Below are 17,594 nucleotides of genomic sequence, written 5' to 3'. Positions count from 1 at the left end.
CTTTCCCCGCCCCTCCCGGCAGGATCTGAGCGGACGGGCGGGGAAGGATGCAGCCCGGCGGCCGAGGGCCCGGCCGGCCCGGTCACATGCCGAGCCCGTGAGCCGCGGACGGAGCTAGGTGGGCGCGGGGCGAGGGGAAGCGGGCGGGGGGCTCCCGGAGCCGCTCTCGGGTGGGGGGAGCGGCGGGGGAGGTGGGGAGATCGGGTCGGCGGCTGCCCATCCCCCTTTCCTTCCCTCCCCACAATTGGGGGTCTCAGCTGCTCGGGCATCGCCCCCTGCCCAAGCCCCCTCCCCGCGGCTCCATCCTAAGCGGCCAGGCTCCCCGGTGGGCGCTGCGCCCCTCGACTCTCCCTCCCCACTTTGCCCTCCCCCATCGCTTTCGGACGAAGCCGGGAGCGGGGGCGCAAGTAGACCCCCAACCCACCCGCTGCCCGGGGATGCCGGCGATGGATGCCCCGGGGACTCGCTCTGAACACGGAAGCTCCAGCCAAGAGCCGGGCGGGGAGGGCGGAGAGCCCTTCCCCCCCCGGAAGTCTGCTGCCGGGGGGGAAGGGGGTCTGCGGCAGCCTCTGACCGCCCCCTCCCCCTTCCAGCCTCCCCCCCACCCAGAGAAGCGCCCCCTCCCCGGGCCATGTCCACCGAGAGCTCCCCTCTGCTCAGCTACCGGCTCTTTCGGGTCTCGGGGGACGCGGAGATGGCGGGGCCCGGCCAGGAGGAGGCGCCCCTGGTGGTGGGCTCGGGCTCCGGCGGCGGCGGCACCCCCGACCCGGCCCGCCAGCTCTCCACCTTCTTCGGGGTGATCGTGCCCACCGTCCTCTCCATGTTCAGCATCGTGGTCTTCATGCGAGTCGGTAGGTTGCAGGGACCCCGTCCTGGGGGTGGGGGGTGGGGGTGGGGGGATTTCTCAGCCCAGAGCTCACCCCCTCCCCCCTCCCCCCTCTGGACAGGGTTCGTGGTGGGCCACGCGGGGTTCCTGCAGTCGCTGCTGATGCTGCTGGTGGCTTATGTCATCATCTCCCTCACCGTCCTCTCCGTCTGCGCCATCTCCACCAACGGAGCCGTCCAGGCTGGGGGCGCTTACTGTATCCTTTGGGCTGAGATTGTGGGTGGCGGCACTGAAAGATCCCCAGGCTCCAGGGGTGGCAGACCTGTCCTTCCTGGGCAGAGAGTCGGAAGGGGATCTCGCAGGTCATCTAGTCCAACCCCCTTGCCCAAGCAGGAGACCCGACATCTGCCTCCACCTAGGATCGAACTCCCGACCTCCTGATTGTGAGGTGAGGCGAGAACGCCGTGCCCGAGTCCGGCCTTGCAGGTGTCCCCCATTCCAGGACCATCCGAGGTCAGCTCAATGCGGGCACTTCCAAACCCCAACCCGAGTGGGCCCCCTGACGTGCGGAGGAGGAGATGTGGCACATGGGATTCGTGCTCCTTTGGAAGGGAGGGGACGAGCCACGGCCGAGCCCCCAGTCCACCTCCAATGCCGGACTTTGGCATCCCACCCAAGGATTCGGGGTGCTTCTCCGCTCCTACAAGCTGCAGGCGATGGAGGGGACATTGGCCGGATGGGGAGGATGTTGGGGGCTCTCCAGGGTCACCCCTCAAGCACCCAAAAATCCAGCATGAGGGGGAAACCCTCAACATCAGGACTCCCCAACTCTGCCTCTGTGGGGGGGTTCACTCCCTCCAGGGTGCTTTGTCTGTGTGTGTTATTTTTGTTTCCATGGAAACTTTCCCTTAACTGCCCCCCCCGCCCCCCAGTCATGATCAGCCGGACTCTGGGCCCCGAGTTCGGGGGGAGTATCGGCCTCATGTTCTACCTGGCCAACGTCTGTGCCTGCGGCGTCTACGTCCTTGGGTTGGTGGAAGCCATTCTGGACGTCTTTGGAGCAGGTGGGCCTCCAGCCACAGACCCTCCCCCCCCACAGGGCTGGGGTGAAGACACAGGGCAGATTGTTCTGCTCCGGACCCGGGTGTGAATCTTGCCCTGAAGCCCCCCCCCCTCTCTCCACCTGGCCCAGATGGATCAGAGCCACCAGGCCTGAAGACCCTCCCCCAGGGCTACCTCTACAGCTTCCTCTACAGCTCCCTGGTGCTGCTGCTCTGCTTGCTGGTGTGCCTGGTGGGGGCCCAGATCTACTCCCGGGCGGCCTTCTTCATCTTCCTCCTGGTCAACCTGGTCCTGGTCACCATCTTCGTCAGCTTCTTCACCGTCTCCCCGAGGGAAATCGCCGTCTCCCACGGTGGGAACCAGAGTTTCAACACCTCCTTCACCGGCTTCAACATCTCCACCCTCAGGGACAACATGTATGGTAGGGGGGCTTCGGCCAGGTTGGCGAGGAGGGAGGACCAGGGGCCGGCTTTCAGCCCCGGTATTTCCTGGGCTGGGGATGCAGCGGTGCAGCGGCCCAGAGGTGGAGCTCTGGCCTCACAATCAGGAAGCTGTGAGTTTGATCCTAGGTAGAGGCAAATATTTCTCTCTCTAGGCACGATCCGTACTGGCGACAGGGAAGAGCATCCGGCCAGTAAAACACTCTGCTAGCTCCATTCAGTTGCCCAGACTCCACTCCGCAAAGGAATTATGGGGTCTTTAAATGAAGCTGATGTTTCCTGGGCCGGGAGAGGGATGTCCGGGAGCTTCGGCAGGGGCTGCCCGGTGACAATACTGGACGGCCAGATTAAGAAGCCACAGGGAGGAAGGCAGGGAGGAGAATGGAGGGCTGTATGCAGCTGTGGGCTGGAGGTAGCCGTGCCCCCTCGTGATAACCTGGCTCTTCCCTCCCCCCCACTCCCCACATAGCCATGTACTCGCAGGACTACACAACCAACAACATGATGTCTTTTGCCACTGTCTTTGCCGTCATGTTCAACGGCTGCACCGGGATCATGGCCGGCTCCAACATGTCAGGTGAGGCGTGGAAGGCCCCCGGGGAGAGGCTCGGGGCTCCCGGGAGTGCTCCCATTGGGGAGACGGGAGGGTAACGGCAGTTGATTCTCGCAGGGGAGCTGAAGAACGCCAGCGCCTCCATCCCCAAGGGGACCATCGTGGCCGTCCTGTACACCTTCATCATCTACTTCTTCCTTTTCTTCATGACCAGCTTCACCTGCGAGAGGTGAGTGGCTGCAGGTAACCCAGAGGGTAGCAGCCCCCCCCCCCCAGCAAGTTGCACAGCCTCCTGCTCTCAGCTGGGCCCAAGGCAGGCATGGGGGGTGGGCAGACTTAGTTGCCTGGCTTCCAAATAGCATCCAAAAGTCAATTGGAGTCCGAGGCAGAGGATTGCTCAAAGTCCCCATTGATGAAGAGAGCCATGTTGGCACACCTGGGAAAACCCGAATCTGAAAGCTACCCGCTTTTCCCCACCCGATTGAAAGTTCAAGATCTTGCATCCCCACACCCACAAGTCCATCTCATGGTCCAATCTCCCACTGCCACGCTGGCAGCTTCCACCCACCCAGTTCCAGCCAGGTGCAGAGGTGCAGAGACAAAGGATGACCTTGGCTTTCTAGAAAGGAATGTTGTGATGGCTACCTATCATCTAACCCCGTAGAATCCCATTTTCCTACAATAGAAAATGCATCGTAGAATAATAGAGAGGGTGGCAGGCCAAATTTCTTTTTAAAAAGATGGCTGCAGGCCTGGCATTAGGGTCATGAAGAGGTGGGTGGAGGTCTCCAAGGGGGGCTTGTCAGGTGGAGGATTGCTAGCAGGGGGAGACTGGTCCCCCACCTATGTTGGTTCTCACCCCCCCCCCTCAGGGCCCTCCTGAAAGGTGACTACGGCTTCTTCCGCTCCATCAACATCTGGCCTTCCTTCGTGCTGATGGGCATCTACTCCGCCTCACTTTCGGCTTCCATGAGCAACCTGATTGGCGCTTCCCGCATCCTTCACGCCCTGGCCAAGGATGACCTGTTTGGTGAGTGAACCCCCACCCCACCTGCAAAGCCCCTCGGCAGACCCTCCCCTCCTCCTGGCCATGGAGGTCCAGTGGATGCGGCCTGGCTTCCAAAGAGCATCCAAAAGCCAATCGGAGTCCGAGGCAGAGGATTCCTCAAAGTCCCCATTGATGAAGGGAGCCACGTTGGCACACCTGGGAAAACCCGAATCTGGAAGCTACCCGCTTTTCCCCACCCGGTTGAAAGTTCAAGATCTTGCCCCCCTCCCCACACACAAGTCCATCCCATGGTCCCATCTCCCGCTGGCAGCTTCCACCCGTCCAGGTGCAGAGGTTCAAAGAGAAAGGATGACCTTGGCTTTCCAGAAAGGATGTCGTTATGGCTACAAAGCATCTCACTCTTTACAATCCCCCCCCTCCCATTTTCCCACCATAGAAGAAGCATCGTAGGATAATAGAGAGGGTGGCAGGCCAGAGACCCGAAAGAAAAGACGGCTGCAGGGCTGACAGATGCTTCTTTCTCTCCCCGCAGGGCTTGTCCTGGCTCCGGCCAAGATTGTCTCCAGAGGAGGCAACCCCTGGGTGGCCGTCCTCTACACCTGGGGCCTCGCACAGGTAACATCTCCCCCCCCCCCAACTAGGCCCTAAGAACGAAGCACAAGAGGTGGAAATGGTTGTCTTTGGTGTTCCTCTCTAGCTGGGCCTCCAAATGTGGCAACTTTAAGACTTCTGGACTTCCACTCAGAATTCCCCAGCCAGCACAAGCGAGATGGGAATTTTGGAGATTGAAGTCCACAAGTCTCAAAATCACATTTGGAGACTCCTGCTCTGTACAAGGAATCCTCGACTTACGACTGCGATTGGGCCCCAAATTTCTGTTGCTCAAGTGAAACGTTTGTTAAGTGAATCTTGCCCTGTTTTACAACCTTTCTTGTCACCATTGCTAAGCGAAACACTGCGGTTGTTTAGTTAGGAAGAGTGAATCCGGCTTCCCCATTGATTTTACTTGTCAGGGGGTCGGTCGCAAAAGGGGATCAAATGACCCCAGGACACAGCGACCGTCATGAGACAGTGGCAGCCAAAGTTTGATCACGTGACCCTGGGGATGCTACGACGGCCTTGAGTGTGGAAAAACGGTCATAAGTGATTCTTTTCAGTGTAACTGAATGGTCACTAAATGGACATTTGTAAGCCTAGTAAGAGCTGCAGACAGGATCTTGCCAGACTAAAGCAACTCCCTGCATAACTGGAGAGAGAGGGAGACTCCTGTGAGCTGCCAGGGAGCTTGCCTTCCTCCTGCCCCCCCCAGGCACTCCGATCTCCACTGCCTCTTTGCCCTCGGGGAAAGCAGCCCCTCCCCAAACTGTCTTCCCTCCCCTGGTCCACATCGGGTGACTCCGGGGGTCCTCAAGGCAGAAGAGACCCTCATTATGCACCAGTCCCTTGTCCAGTTCTTTGCTCCAATGGCTTGCCCCCTTCTGGCCCTAAGCAGGGGACGGTGCCAGAGGGCACAGGAGGGCCTGGGCAGAGCTGTGAAGGATGGAAGATGGGCACCTACCTGCCGGCTGGGGGAGGGGCTGGGGGGGCTTTTCCGGGTCCCTCCCCCGCCTTTAAGGAGCTCTGCCTTCCTCAGCTGGTGCTCCTGGTGGGGAAACTCAACACCATCGCTGGCATAGTCACCGTCTTCTACCTGGTCGCTTATGCTGCCGTGGACCTGGCCTGCCTGGCACTCGAGTGGGCCTCGGCCCCCAACTTCCGGTGGGTGCAGCTTCCCAAGAGGGAGAAGGGGGAGGGGAGGCTGTGGGTTCAGGTGCGCCCTCAAGTCCCAGAAGGGATATGGGGTGGGCCTTGCCAGCCACATCCATCTCTCTCTCCCCCTCCTCCCCCTCTTTTTTTCTTTCTTTCTCCCTTTCTTTCTTTCCTTCCTTCCTTTTTCTTCCTTCCTTCTTTTCTCTTTCCTTTCTTTTTTTCTTTCCTTTCTTTCTCTCCCTCTATTTTCTTTTTTTCTTTTTCTCCTTCCCTCCTTCCTTTCCTTTCTTTTCCTTCTTTCTTCTTTTTTCTTTCTTCTTCTTTTTTCTTTCTTTCTTTCCCTCCTTCCCTCCCTCTCCCTCTCCCTCTCTCTCCCTTTTGTCTCCGCAGCCCCACCTTCCAGCTCTTCTCCTGGCACACCTGTCTTCTGGGCATCCTCTCCTGCCTGGTGATGATGTTCCTGATCAGCCCGGCGGGGGCCTCGGGGAGCCTGGGGCTGATGATGCTCCTGCTGGGCTTCATCCACCTGCGCTCGGCCGCCTCTTCCTGGGGCTACATCAGCCAGGCGCTCATCTTCCACCAGGTGCCGGGCAGGGGCTGGGCTGGGCTGGGCTGGGCTGGGCTGGGCTGGGCTGGGCTGGGGGAACAGGACCCAGAAGGGGCTGCTCCAGGGTCAGGCGGGAGTCTGTCTGTCTCGTCCGGCCGGTGGATCCTTTCGGGGCAAGGCCGGCTGAGCAGGACGAGGGGTCTTCCGTGGGAGGGGAAGGGGCTGTGCCGATGCGTACATCATGAGGGGCTCTACGGTTCAAGGGTTGGGGCAAGCGTGGGTGGCCCAACTCACAGCCACGATTGTAAGTCTGTCACTCAGCCGGATTTGACGAACTTTTTTCCCCGTGGTTGTTAGGTGAATCCCTGGTTGTTAAGTGAAAAAACGCCATTAAGCCCATCCGGCTTCCCCCGTGGAAGCCGCCTTGGAAGGCCAAGCATGACTTGGTCATGTGACCCCGGGACGCTCCCACCGCCGTAAATCCGCGTTGGTGGCCCAAATTCTGATCCGGCGTCCAAGGGGATCCTGCCGTGGGCATTGCTTTTTATTTTTATTTTATTTTCCCCCCTTTCCAATTCATTCACAAACGTACGTTCTTATAATAATTGCTACTTAACCTTTGTCTATTCATCATTAATCTCTATCATTATTTTCTTACAAATATATAGAATACATTTCAGGTCACTTTCTTGCCACCCTGTGCCTCCATCTTATTTTGCAACAACCTTTGCTCCTTCCCTCTTCTTGGCCTCCCTTCTCTGCCTTCTTCTTTCCTCTCCTCTCCTCCCTCCTTTCTTCTTCCCCACTCTTTCCCCCCTCCTCCTCTCTCCCCCTCCTCTCTTCCCCTCTTAATTCCCCTCCCTCCCTCCTCCCTCTGCTTTCTCTCTTCCTTCCTTTCCCTCCTCATCCCCCCCCCCTCCCGTTGCTCTTACTTACTTACTGTCTCTGGTGGGCTCTCTAATGGGGGGGCCTTTCAGCAATCCCAACTTTATATTTTCATAGAAATAATTTCCTCTATTACATTTTAGTTCAGGTGATATTAATTCCACTTATGTCATTTTTCCACTTGTTTACTTGCATTTTAGTGTTTTCTTATTTCCCTTCCTCCTAATTTGCTGCTGTCATTTTGAATGGTCACTAAACGAGGAGTTGTATGTCGAAGGCTACCTGTAATGCACAGGATGGGGGCAAAGCAGGCATCCTAAAAGCAGGACGGGATCTCCTTCGGGCGGCCGTGTACAGGGAGTCCTCATTTAGTGACTGTTTGAAGTTACCAGGGCACTGAAAAAGGGACCTATGACCATTTTTCACACTTATGACCATTACAGCATCTCCATCTTACATGATCAAAATTCAGACGCTCGGCAAATGACTCATATTTATGACGGTTTCCCTGCCCCGGGGACCTTCTGACGAGCAAAGCCAATGGGCAGCCTGGATTCACTTAACAACCGTGCTCCTAACCACCACAACGGAAGGTTGATTCACTTAACTATTGTGGCAAGAAAGGTCACTAAATGAGGACCCAGATGGTTGGAGGCAATAGGCTGACTCCGTAAACCGCTTAGAGAGGGATGTGACGTGCTGTGAAGCGGCATATAAGTCAACGGGCAATTGGTAAGCGGAACAAACTCACTTAACGATGGTCTCACTTAGCAACGTAAATGTTGAGCTCCGTTGTGGTTGTAAGTCAAGGACCGCCTGTGGAGAAGAAGGCAGTGTGGACACTCCGAGCTGAAGACCGGGGGGGAAATGTCTCCTGTGGGGCTAACGGTGTGTGTGTGTCTCTTCCCTTCTTCCTCCTCCTTACCCTCCACCCCCCAAAAAAAGGTCCGGAAGTACCTGCTGCTCCTTGACATCCGGAAGGACCACGTCAAATTCTGGCGCCCGCAGATCTTGCTGATGGTGGCCAACCCTCGTGGGGGATCCCAGCTGATGAGGTTCATCAACCATCTGAAGAAAGGGGGGCTCTTCGTCCTGGGCCACGTGGAGATCGGGGACCTGGGTAGGAGCATGGGGGGGGGTCCCTGCAGACTCCCGGGGACTCCTCTTCCATGGGAGGCCATGGATCCTGGGGGGGGTACGTGGGGGGGGGGTTGCAGGGTTTGGAAAGACTGAACCCCAGAAGCATGGGAGGAAGGGGCATCTTTCTCCCCCCCGGCCTATGCCCCTGCCCTGCCGTCGGTGCCACCTTTGCTGCCTCTCCCACAGATACGATGCCCTCGGACCCCATCCAGGCTCACTACAATTTCTGGCTCAGCCTGGTGGACAAACTGAGCATCAAGGCCTTCGTGGACCTCACCTTGTCGCCCTCCGTCCGGCAGGGGACGCAACACCTGCTCCGGATTACGGGCCTGGGTGAGGAGGGGGCTGGAGGGTTGTGCCTGGAGAGGAGGGCCTCTGGGGGCAGCCTTTGGCGCCGAGGAGCCTGACGTTTCTTTGATTCTGCTATTTTGATAGGCCTTTGGGAGGTCGGCCTTGATTGCCCCTGGGTGCCCCTGAGAAAGAAGCATAAAGAGGCCCCTTGAAGTCCCGCCTTGTGCTCCCCCCCCCCAGGTGGCCCTGCCCCTTCCCACCCACAGATCACAGCCAGGTGTTTTGGGGGAATCAAACCAAATCAATCTACTTATTCCTTCGTTCATATCCTTTATTATTTCTACGAATGAACCAAGGTGGCAAACAGACCCATATTCCTCCATCCTCTTATCTTACCATCACAGCCACCCTGCCAGCTTTGATGCCTAAGGTGGGACTAGAACTCACCGTCTCCTAGTGATTGGCCCCAAGTCAGCCAGCTGCCTTTCCTGCTTAAGCGGCACTAGAATTCCCAGGCTCCTGGCGCTTTGCCTGATCACCCAGCCAGCTTTTGTGCCTAAGGTGGGACTACAACTCACAGTCTCCTAGTTTTTAACCCAGCACCTTCACCACTGGGCCAAACTCTGCCACAGGATGGCTTCTTGCACCCCCGTTCCTTCATTTGGGAGCCACTCTCGGGACCTCCAGAAGGGGAAGAGGAAAAACCAGTGGTTGCACTAAGGGGGGTGCGGGGTGGGGACCTCCTCCGTTGACGTGGTGAGAGTGCTCCCCCCTGCCACACTAAGCCAGGCTGCCCTCATTCCATAGACCAATATATGGGTGTGGCGGGAGGGGGGGAGTTAACTGAGACTATGAATCCCGGTCGGGGTGCTGTGCCTGGATCTGCCCAGGTGGGGGGTGGGGACCCCGGTTGGTTCTCCCTTTTAGAACCCGCTCGGGCCGCCTGAGTCGACGTGGTTTGTGTGCTTCCTTCCTGTCTGCAGGTGGGATGAAGCCCAACACGCTGGTCCTCGGTTTCTATGACGACTGCGTGCCAGAGGATTACTTCCTGCAGGACCCGGCCTTCAGCCAAGCCCGGGAGAACGATGAGTTTGGGGTGGACCTGGCGGCCCTGCAAGCCCACTTCCCCCCCGTGCGGGTGACGGCCAACCAGCGGGCCCTGAAGCCCTCCGAGTACGTGGCCATCATCTCGGACGCGGTGAAGATGCAGAAGAATGTGTGCCTGGCCCGCTACTTCCACCTGCTGGATAAGGACCTGCTCTCCTCTTCGGCGTCCAAGAAGCGCCTGGAAGGCCGCTACATCGACGTCTGGCCCCTCAACCTCCTGCGCCCCAACACACCCACCTACGTGGACATCTGCAGCCTCTTCCTCCTCCAGATGGCCTGCATCCTCACCATGGTCAGCTCCTGGAAAGGAGCCCGCCTGCGTCTCTTCATCTGCGTGGAGTCGGGGGACGGGGGCTGGGTGAGCAAGGAGGAGAAGCTGCGGGAGTTGCTGACCAAGCTGAGGATTAAGGCCACCATCAAGATCGTGACCTGGGACCAGGTGGCCAGCTGCCAGAGCCACCCGCACGCTGGGGGGCCGAGCCCTGTTGAGGTTCAGGCTCCCCCGGAGGATCTCCCCAAAGAGAAGCGCTCGGGGGAAACGTTCCTGAACGCGGCCACTTTCCGTGTGACGGACGAGTATTTGGCTTCGGTCAATGAGCTTCTGCGGAAGCAAGGCGGTCAGACGGCCGTGCGGTTCCTCTACCTGCCGCGTCCCCCCGCAGACACCTCTCAGTACGAGCGCTACCTGGAGCAGCTGGAGATTCTCACCACCGACCTGGGGCCCACCCTGCTGATCCACGGGCTCACCCCCGTCACGTGCACCGAACTGTAAGTGGCCGGCAGCAGGCCCTGCATTCGTGGCCGGCCACGACCCTAAACGCCTTGTCGCCAATGAACAAAACGTGCCTTTGTCTCTGGAGTGGGGGTGTGGAGAAAGGAGGAGAAAGCCGGGCCGAGCACGGCTGCGTTGAAGACGTGGGGGGAGAAGGGGACATTTGGGGCAGCTGAGAAGGCCTGCCGAATCAGGAGAGGAGGAACAAGGACTGCGATCTGCAGGACACAAATGTCTTCCACTATTTCGGGACACTTTTCGTCTTAATGGGTCTGAGGGTCCCAGCCGGGAGATCTTCCTGTAGTACCCCTGGAGGCACGAGGGCTTCTTCTCAGCTCTCCCCCAGATTTCCAGAGCCGGAAATAATTTCCTCGTCCGTTTCCTTGTGCAAAAAGGCCTAGAGGACAAGCGGGCACCGATATTCGGGTGAAGGAAACATCTTCCAACACCTTTGGATTTCAAGGCAATTCGTCCTCAACCAGAGGTCTCTGCGCTGGCTTGACCAAGACTGCCCGCCTCCCCAGGTGTGGAATTACAACGCCCATCCATCATCGTGGGCCACTCGAGGGTGGCTGTGTTGGCGGGAACGATGGGATTTGCAATGTGGCTATACCAAGAAGTGCATTCTGCGTCATTGGGGAACCGTTCGGATGGGGAACGTTGTGTGAAGCTTCCGATTTGAGTTTGAGGTGGGTCGTTTCTGGGCGTGTTTTGAACCCATGACAGCCCTGCCTCTGGCTCGCACACCTTTGTGTTCCGAATGGTTGAAACAACCCCTTTCAGAGGCCTTGATCGAAAGCAGTCCAGATTGAGCGAGCGTCCTTTTCGGCAGCCACTCCTCCTTCAGCTGGAGCAGAACAGGTGGTTTGAGAGGGGAACCTCTTTGCACCCCAGTTCTCCCCCTCCCCCATGGTGGTCAAGCTCCTTTGCCCCTCCCCAACCCTGGCTGGGGTCTCCACCCATGCCATTAGCACAGCGGATTAGAAATGAAAACACACTTAACAAAAAGGGAGTTTTTAACTTCTTTCCTGCAAGCGATGCTTCTACTAACCACTAACTGGCCCCAGAATCAGCTGCCTCCCAAGCCAGGGATGGGGGGGGGGGTGAGGGGGGCACCTGGGAAAACCGGGTGCGGGGATGGAAAGGGGGAGGGTCGGCGGGGGAGTCCCAGCACCAACAGGGAGGGGAGGGGGAGAGAGCAGCTGCTCCTGCGGAAGAAACCCAGGCAATAAAAGCGAAATTCTTGAAGCGGAGCGTGTCTGCCTTTAAACTGCGGCGTTTTCAGGTTCCCCCTGCCAGGGGTCCATACGCCATGGAGGATCAGCGAGGAAGGGAACGAGGGCCTCAACAGGGGGCTTCCTCCCAGCACCCTCCGGAGCAGTGGTGGGTTCCGGATCCCATCACAAGCGGCACACTGCAATGGGGCCGGGCATGCATTGCGTGCACTGCGTGTCCATGCGTATCCACTGCCCACGATGCTCCAGCTGCTCGGTGAAGCGTCGCACAGGCACCGTACACTCTGTGCGCAAATGGCCCAGTTGGGCCAAATACAGGTAAGGGCAGCGGAGGGCGGGTGGAGCACCGTCCTGGAACAGTACCTGGTGCTCCCAGCAGGCACAGGTACAACCGTCCTGGGGCATACTCGTCCTACCCAGCACTGCTCCGGAGGCAGGGGGCTGCCTTATCCACCATTCTTCCCGGTGAGGGCTCCGGTTCCCTTCCACAGCATCCTCGGATGCATAGCTTTCTGGAAGGGGCATCCCACTTTCGCCCGCCAGTCCTTCACAGCAGGTACCCACCCTGGGACCTTCCCTGGTCCTGCAGGTCCTCACGTTGCCACCGGTTGAGCCATTGAAAACCACGAGCCTTAGACTATGGACTATCAAGGGGGCCTTCCTGGTGGCTGTCACTTCAGGCAGGAGGCTTTCGGGAGGAAAACCGGGATTTAGCCTCTCAAAACCACCCCTACCTGGGCTCAGCCTGAGGAGATTAGAGGGTGAGGGGATGCAACCCCCCCTGTCTCCCCCTGGAGATTTAGGATCACATGGATCCTTCATTTTTATAGGTCGCCCAGCTCTGGGGGGGGGGGGGGGATGAGCATGGGGATCTCATCCAGGGAGGAGGGCCGGGATGGGGATGGGAAAACGTGGTGGGGCTGCAGCACCGGAGCCGATCCCGATGTAAGAGGGGACACTGGTTGCTCGCCAGCCCCGGCATCCCTGCAGGGCTACAAGGAGCCTGTCCTGGGGGGCGCATTGGCCGCGCAACAGGCAGGGCGCTGCCTTCCCACAGCCCAGTGGAGCGCCCGACCACCCGCAGAGGCTCCGGTGGGGCGGCTGAGGCGCAGGAGGAGCCCAGTTTGGGGTGGGGCTGGCGGACTGGACAGCTCCCATGATGATGCAGCCCCTGAGGAGGCATCAGCGGCGAGACCAGTGGGGGGGCCTGGGACTACTGGGATGGCCGGCAGGAATCGCCCAATAGGCTGCTTTTCAAGACCCCTGTTCGAGTTTGGCAAATTTCAAAGCGGGCGGACTTCAATTCCCAGAATCCTTTCCGGCTGGGGAATTCTGGGAAGTTCACCAGTCTTCATTTATTCTTTCTTTCTTAAAAACTGCCAGGGTTAAAAAAAACAACAACAACGCCTTAGGTTCATGCATAATTCAAGCGATGGCTTGAGATCGAAGGACGTGCTGTCAGGGAATGATGGGACCTGGAGTTCTAAATAGTGGAAGAGGTACAGCCAAGAAGGAGCCCGGACGTTGCACAGTAACTAAGGCTAGAGCGTCACTCTTTACTTTCGTAACTCTAGGACCTCCGCCAGGTCGCTTTTGCCATAGAGGCGGAATATATAGAGCGGCGCTCCCTGGCGGGGCGGAGGGATGGCCGCCTGACACGGCGCCGGGTCCGAATACAAGTGCGATTCTCCGACATTCGACACGCAGGTATTAATTCACACAAGGACGCCGCGCTGCGTGGGTGCAAAGAACGGGCCCGTGGGGGGTGGACACACGTGTCCTTTCGGGCTGGGCTCCTTCCAAGATGGCCGGCTTCCACATGCGGTGGCGGCCGGAAGCGCCCCTCTATGCCTAAAGACAGAAGGAAAGGCTGGACGCTCTAGGAGCACGGCCCGGTCTCCATAGCCAGGCGGAAGCTCCCTGCCCGTCAGTTCCGGCCTGCAGGTGTGCCTTGCCAGGTGAGTCCAGGTAGCGCGGGGAAGCCGGGCAGCCCGCAGGAAGGAGCCGCCTCTCCGGATGCGCCCGGGGCCTGGTCTGCGGGAGCGCCCCAATCCCTGGCTCCCCCTCCCATCATCCCGGGCCACCCAGAGTGAAGGGAGATGTAGTCCAGCTGTCTGGATGGAGAAGGTTCCCCCTCCTCCTCCCCCAAATCTGACTTTCCCTCGAGGGGCCTGGAAGAAAATCAAGCAGGATCTCCTGCTTGAGCAGAGGGCTCGACTGGAAGACCTCCAAGGTCCCTTCACATGCTAAAAGGCTGCAGTAGCTCAGAAGCCCCCCCTCACTTTTGGGGTGCAGTCTTCCCCTCCCTCCCAAATCCCCCTGCACCCCCCTAAAGAGCCTTTCCCAGCCCCCCTCCCAAACCTGATATTTATTTATTATCTAAAATAAAATAATAAATAAATATATTGGCCGCCTACCTTATCCCCAGGGTGACTCTTGAGTGGGCTTACATTTGTACGGTGGCATCAGCTTTATCTTTTTAATAATAAAAGTATACAAAAGTTCATATAAAACACTAGAAATGCAAATGCGGGTGGATCTTGACTTACGACAGTCCATTTAGTGACCGTTCCAAGTGACAACGGGGACCTATCTTTGCAGCATCCTCCCCTCCATGGTCGTGTCTGTGACAGTCACAGCCGTCCCTCTGGGGGGGTCAGGCGATCCCCTTTTGCCACTTTCTGGTGAGCAAAGTCCAATGGGGAAGCCGGATTCACTTAATGACCGTGTGACTTGACTTAAGCACCAAAGTGATTCACTTTACAACTGTGGCAAGAAAGATTGTAAAATGGGACAGCAACGTTCCCTTCACAAATGTTTCCCTTAGCAACAGAATTTTGGGGCTCAATGGTGGTCGTAATTCAAGGACTGCCTGTACTCAAGGCTAAGGAAAAGATGGGAAGGGAGGGAGTAGGGTGAGCAGAAGGGGAGGGCGGGAGTCTGGTAAGATATCAACCACCCCAATGTGAAACCCCATCCCACCCCCCTTGCAGCCCCAATCCAGCCCCCGGAGTTGGAGTCTTTAAGCCCTCCAGGAAGGTAAAGGAGGGGGGGGTGTAGAGCTGACATCCCTCGGGGGTGGGGGAGTTTTTCCAAAGAGACACCTTATTAAATTTGTATGCCGGCAGCCTGATCCTCCTTGGTTTTCATTTATGGAATTTATGCAACATCTTGTCTCGCTGTCCAAGAAGACTTTGGGCAGGTTTGGGTTTGTTTTTCCTGGATTTATCTTTGGGGATGTAATGTGGGGCCAGGATTGGACAGAGGTGGGGGTGTGGCTGCCTCCCCCGGATTCCTTGAATCAGCTGCCAGCGTGAAGCCCTGCGAAGTACAGCAGATGAGCCTGCCCCAAACTCCAGGATGGTCTTGGACCCAGTGTTTGTCCACACTTAATGGGCTGCTGCAGCCCTTGGGACGAGCACCCGAGTGTCTCTTTGGTCAGCTGGACCTCTCACCCAGCCGCTGGGTGTCTGAATGCTTATTTTGGGTGTGGCCATGCTTGAGTGAGAATTCAAGTCGTCTCGTCCCCCCCCCCCCCCCCAGTGCAAAGATAACTATCCCAAAGGTGGATTTTCAAGAGGCAACTGGACTTTCTGGTTTTTTTCTTGAAGACCTTTTGCTTCTCATCCAAGAAGCTTCTTCAGCTCTCTCTGGATAGTAGGTAAGGGGAGTCAGAGCTGAAGAAGCTTCTTGGATGAGAAGCAAAAGGTCTTCAAGAAAAAACCAGTTGCCTCTTGAAAAAGTGCCTTTGGGACAACCAGGACCAGGAGGACGGAGAATCTCCAGAGACAAAAAGGTAACTTCTTTTTTTCCTCTTCGGATGACTCAGTCTTCCCTTCCCTTCTCAAAAGCTTCTCTTTCAAAACATGGTTTCTATGATGCCACCCGTCATTCTGAGCTAATGGAAAAATGGGGGCAGCCACGACAGGAGTTTTCAGGCCGCTGAAAAGATACAGGGAGGTTTCCGGTTTTGTTCCTGGAGTCAAAATTGGCCCCACGGGCTGGGTGTTGCAAGCAAGTAAGTTGCAACGCACAGGTACAGTATAGGTGGTACCTTGCTCAACAGTAGTAACTGTGAAAGGGATCTTGGAGTCCTAGTGGACAACCATTTAAATAGGAGCCAGCCGTGTGCAGCAGCTGCCAAAAAAGCCAACACAGTTCTAGGCTGCATCAACAGAGGGAGAGAATCAAGATCACGTGAAGGGTTAATACCACTTTATAAGGCCTTGGTAAGGCCACACTTGGAATATTTGCATCCAGTTTTGGTCGCCACGATGTAGAAAAGATGTGGAGACTCTAGAAAGAGTGCAGAGAAGAGCAACAAAGAGGATTAGGGGCCTGGAGACTAAAACATATGAAGAACGGTTGCAGGAACTGGGTATGTCTAGCTTAAGAGAAAGAAGGACTAGGGGAGACAGGATAGCAGTCTTCCGATATCTCAGGGGCTGCCCCAAAGAAGAGGGAGTCAAGCTATTCTCCAAGGCACCTGAGGGGTAGAGCAAGAAGCAATGGGTGGAAACTAATCAAGGAGAGAAGCAACTTAGAACTGAGGAGAAATTTCCTGACAGTTAGAACAATTAATCAGTGGAACAGAAGTTGCCTCCAGAAGTTGTGAATGCCCCAACACTGGAAGTCTTTAAGAAGGTGTTGGATAGCCATTTGTCTGAAATGGTACAGGGTTTCCTGCCTAGGCAGGGGGTTGGACTAGAAGACCTCCAAGGTCCCTTCCAACTCTGCTGTTGTATTGGTGGAGTAGGAGAGTTGGCTTAGATGTTGTGTCACACGATCCCCTTTTGCGACCTTCTGACAAGCGAAGTCAATGGGGAAGCCAGATTCACCTGTCAGCCCTGGGACTCACTTAACAACTCCAGTGATTCATTTAACAACCGTAGCAAGAGAGGTCGTGAAACGGGGCAAAATTAACAGCAGAAATCTTGGGGACACTTGTGGTCGTAAGTCAAGGACTCCCTGTACTGGAAGGCGCCGCCACCCCTCTGTCCTTTGTCCTCTTTCAGGCCGTCCAGCTTCAGGCATGGCATTGCTGTCCACCGTCCACCTGGGCCTTCCCCCTCCCGGCCGGTCGCATCGCTTGGCCCTCGTCTCCGGGCCCTACCACTACCACCACTACGGCTGTGACGGGGTGGACGACCGAGGGTGGGGATGCGGCTACCGGACCCTCCAGACGATGTGCTCCTGGCTGTTGGCAGCTGGGGGAGAGGAAGCCGCCCACCGCCCGGTTCCCTCCCTGAAGGAGATCCAGGATTCCCTGGTGAAGATGGGCGACAAGCCTCCCTCCTTCTCAGGCTCCCGGGACTGGATTGGCACCGTGGAAGCCGCGCTCTGCATGGGTCGTTTTTATGACGTGCCGGGGAAACTGCTCCACGTCCGCCTCGGCCGAGACCTGGAAGGGGAGCTGGAGACGTTGTATGCCCACTTTCAGGGAGGTGGGGGCCCCGTGATGATGGGGGGAGGCCGGGACCACTCCTCCAAGGGGCTGCTGGGGGTCTGCTCTGGCCCCGAGGGGCACCACCTGCTCGTCCTGGACCCTCACTTCTACGGCAGGGCAGGATCGCTGAGCCGGCAGGAAGCCCAGGAGAAGAGTTGGGTTTCCTGGCGGGCGCTCAGCTCCTTTGAGGAGACCTCCTTCTACAACCTGTGTTTGCCCCAGTTCAGGGCCAGGCGCCCCCCCGTGTGAAGGAGGCGTCCACGCGGAAGGCCTGGGAGCCCTTCATTCCCGGCGGTTTGAGCCACTTCCCAGGGACTGGCTGTAGGTGGGCATCCCATGCTTGGCACATGCTGGGGGCCTCGACAGGGGAGGAAAGGCCCGAGCGGCAGCTCCTGCGTCAACCAGGATGGGGTCCAGCCCCAGGGAGCCCTTCCGGGGAGCTTCCCTGCCTACGCCCTGCAGCTTGGAGACCGATAGAGACAGCCACGTTCTGGGTGGCTTCCTGTTGCTGGGGCTGGCCTGAACCTGCCTT

General features: G+C 57.6%; 2 protein-coding genes across 5 annotated transcripts; both read left to right on the top strand.

Annotated features, from left to right (window-relative positions):
- Positions 1–11,537, top strand: LOC309401733 (solute carrier family 12 member 9-like). Of its 3 annotated transcripts, XR_014176791.1 has the most exons (15): positions 1–118; positions 594–851; positions 948–1,082; positions 1,759–1,890; positions 2,019–2,309; positions 2,798–2,905; positions 2,999–3,110; positions 3,754–3,911; positions 4,423–4,505; positions 5,524–5,648; positions 6,030–6,222; positions 8,017–8,191; positions 8,398–8,544; positions 9,486–10,659; positions 10,783–11,537. XR_014176791.1 is itself a non-coding variant. In XM_081970912.1 (14 exons), exons 2-14 carry the CDS (start codon positions 632–634, stop codon positions 10,379–10,381), a joined length of 2,775 nt encoding a protein of 924 aa, XP_081827038.1. In that variant the 5' UTR covers positions 1–118; positions 594–631; the 3' UTR covers positions 10,382–11,537. The 3 variants fall into 3 exon arrangements, 2 of the variants coding, with proteins under 2 accessions (XP_081827038.1, XP_081827039.1); XM_081970912.1 differs by having other exon boundaries at positions 9,486–11,537; XM_081970913.1 differs by having other exon boundaries at positions 74–118; positions 661–851; positions 9,486–11,537.
- Positions 11,538–13,216: 1,679 nt separating this feature from the next.
- Positions 13,217–17,594, top strand: LOC309381841 (ufm1-specific protease 1-like). Of its 2 annotated transcripts, none has more exons than XM_081933126.1 (2): positions 13,217–13,323; positions 16,632–17,594. In XM_081933126.1, exon 2 carries the CDS (start codon positions 16,649–16,651, stop codon positions 17,309–17,311), a length of 663 nt encoding a protein of 220 aa, XP_081789252.1. In that variant the 5' UTR covers positions 13,217–13,323; positions 16,632–16,648; the 3' UTR covers positions 17,312–17,594. The 2 variants fall into 2 exon arrangements, with proteins under 2 accessions (XP_081789252.1, XP_081789253.1); XM_081933127.1 differs by lacking the exon at positions 13,217–13,323 and adding an exon at positions 13,448–13,574.

This window comes from Natrix helvetica (assembly GCF_964273705.1).
Source record: "Natrix helvetica genome assembly, chromosome: Z".
Lineage (NCBI taxonomy): Eukaryota > Metazoa > Chordata > Lepidosauria > Squamata > Natricidae > Natrix > Natrix helvetica.
This window is presented reverse-complemented; position numbering and strand designations above follow the sequence as displayed.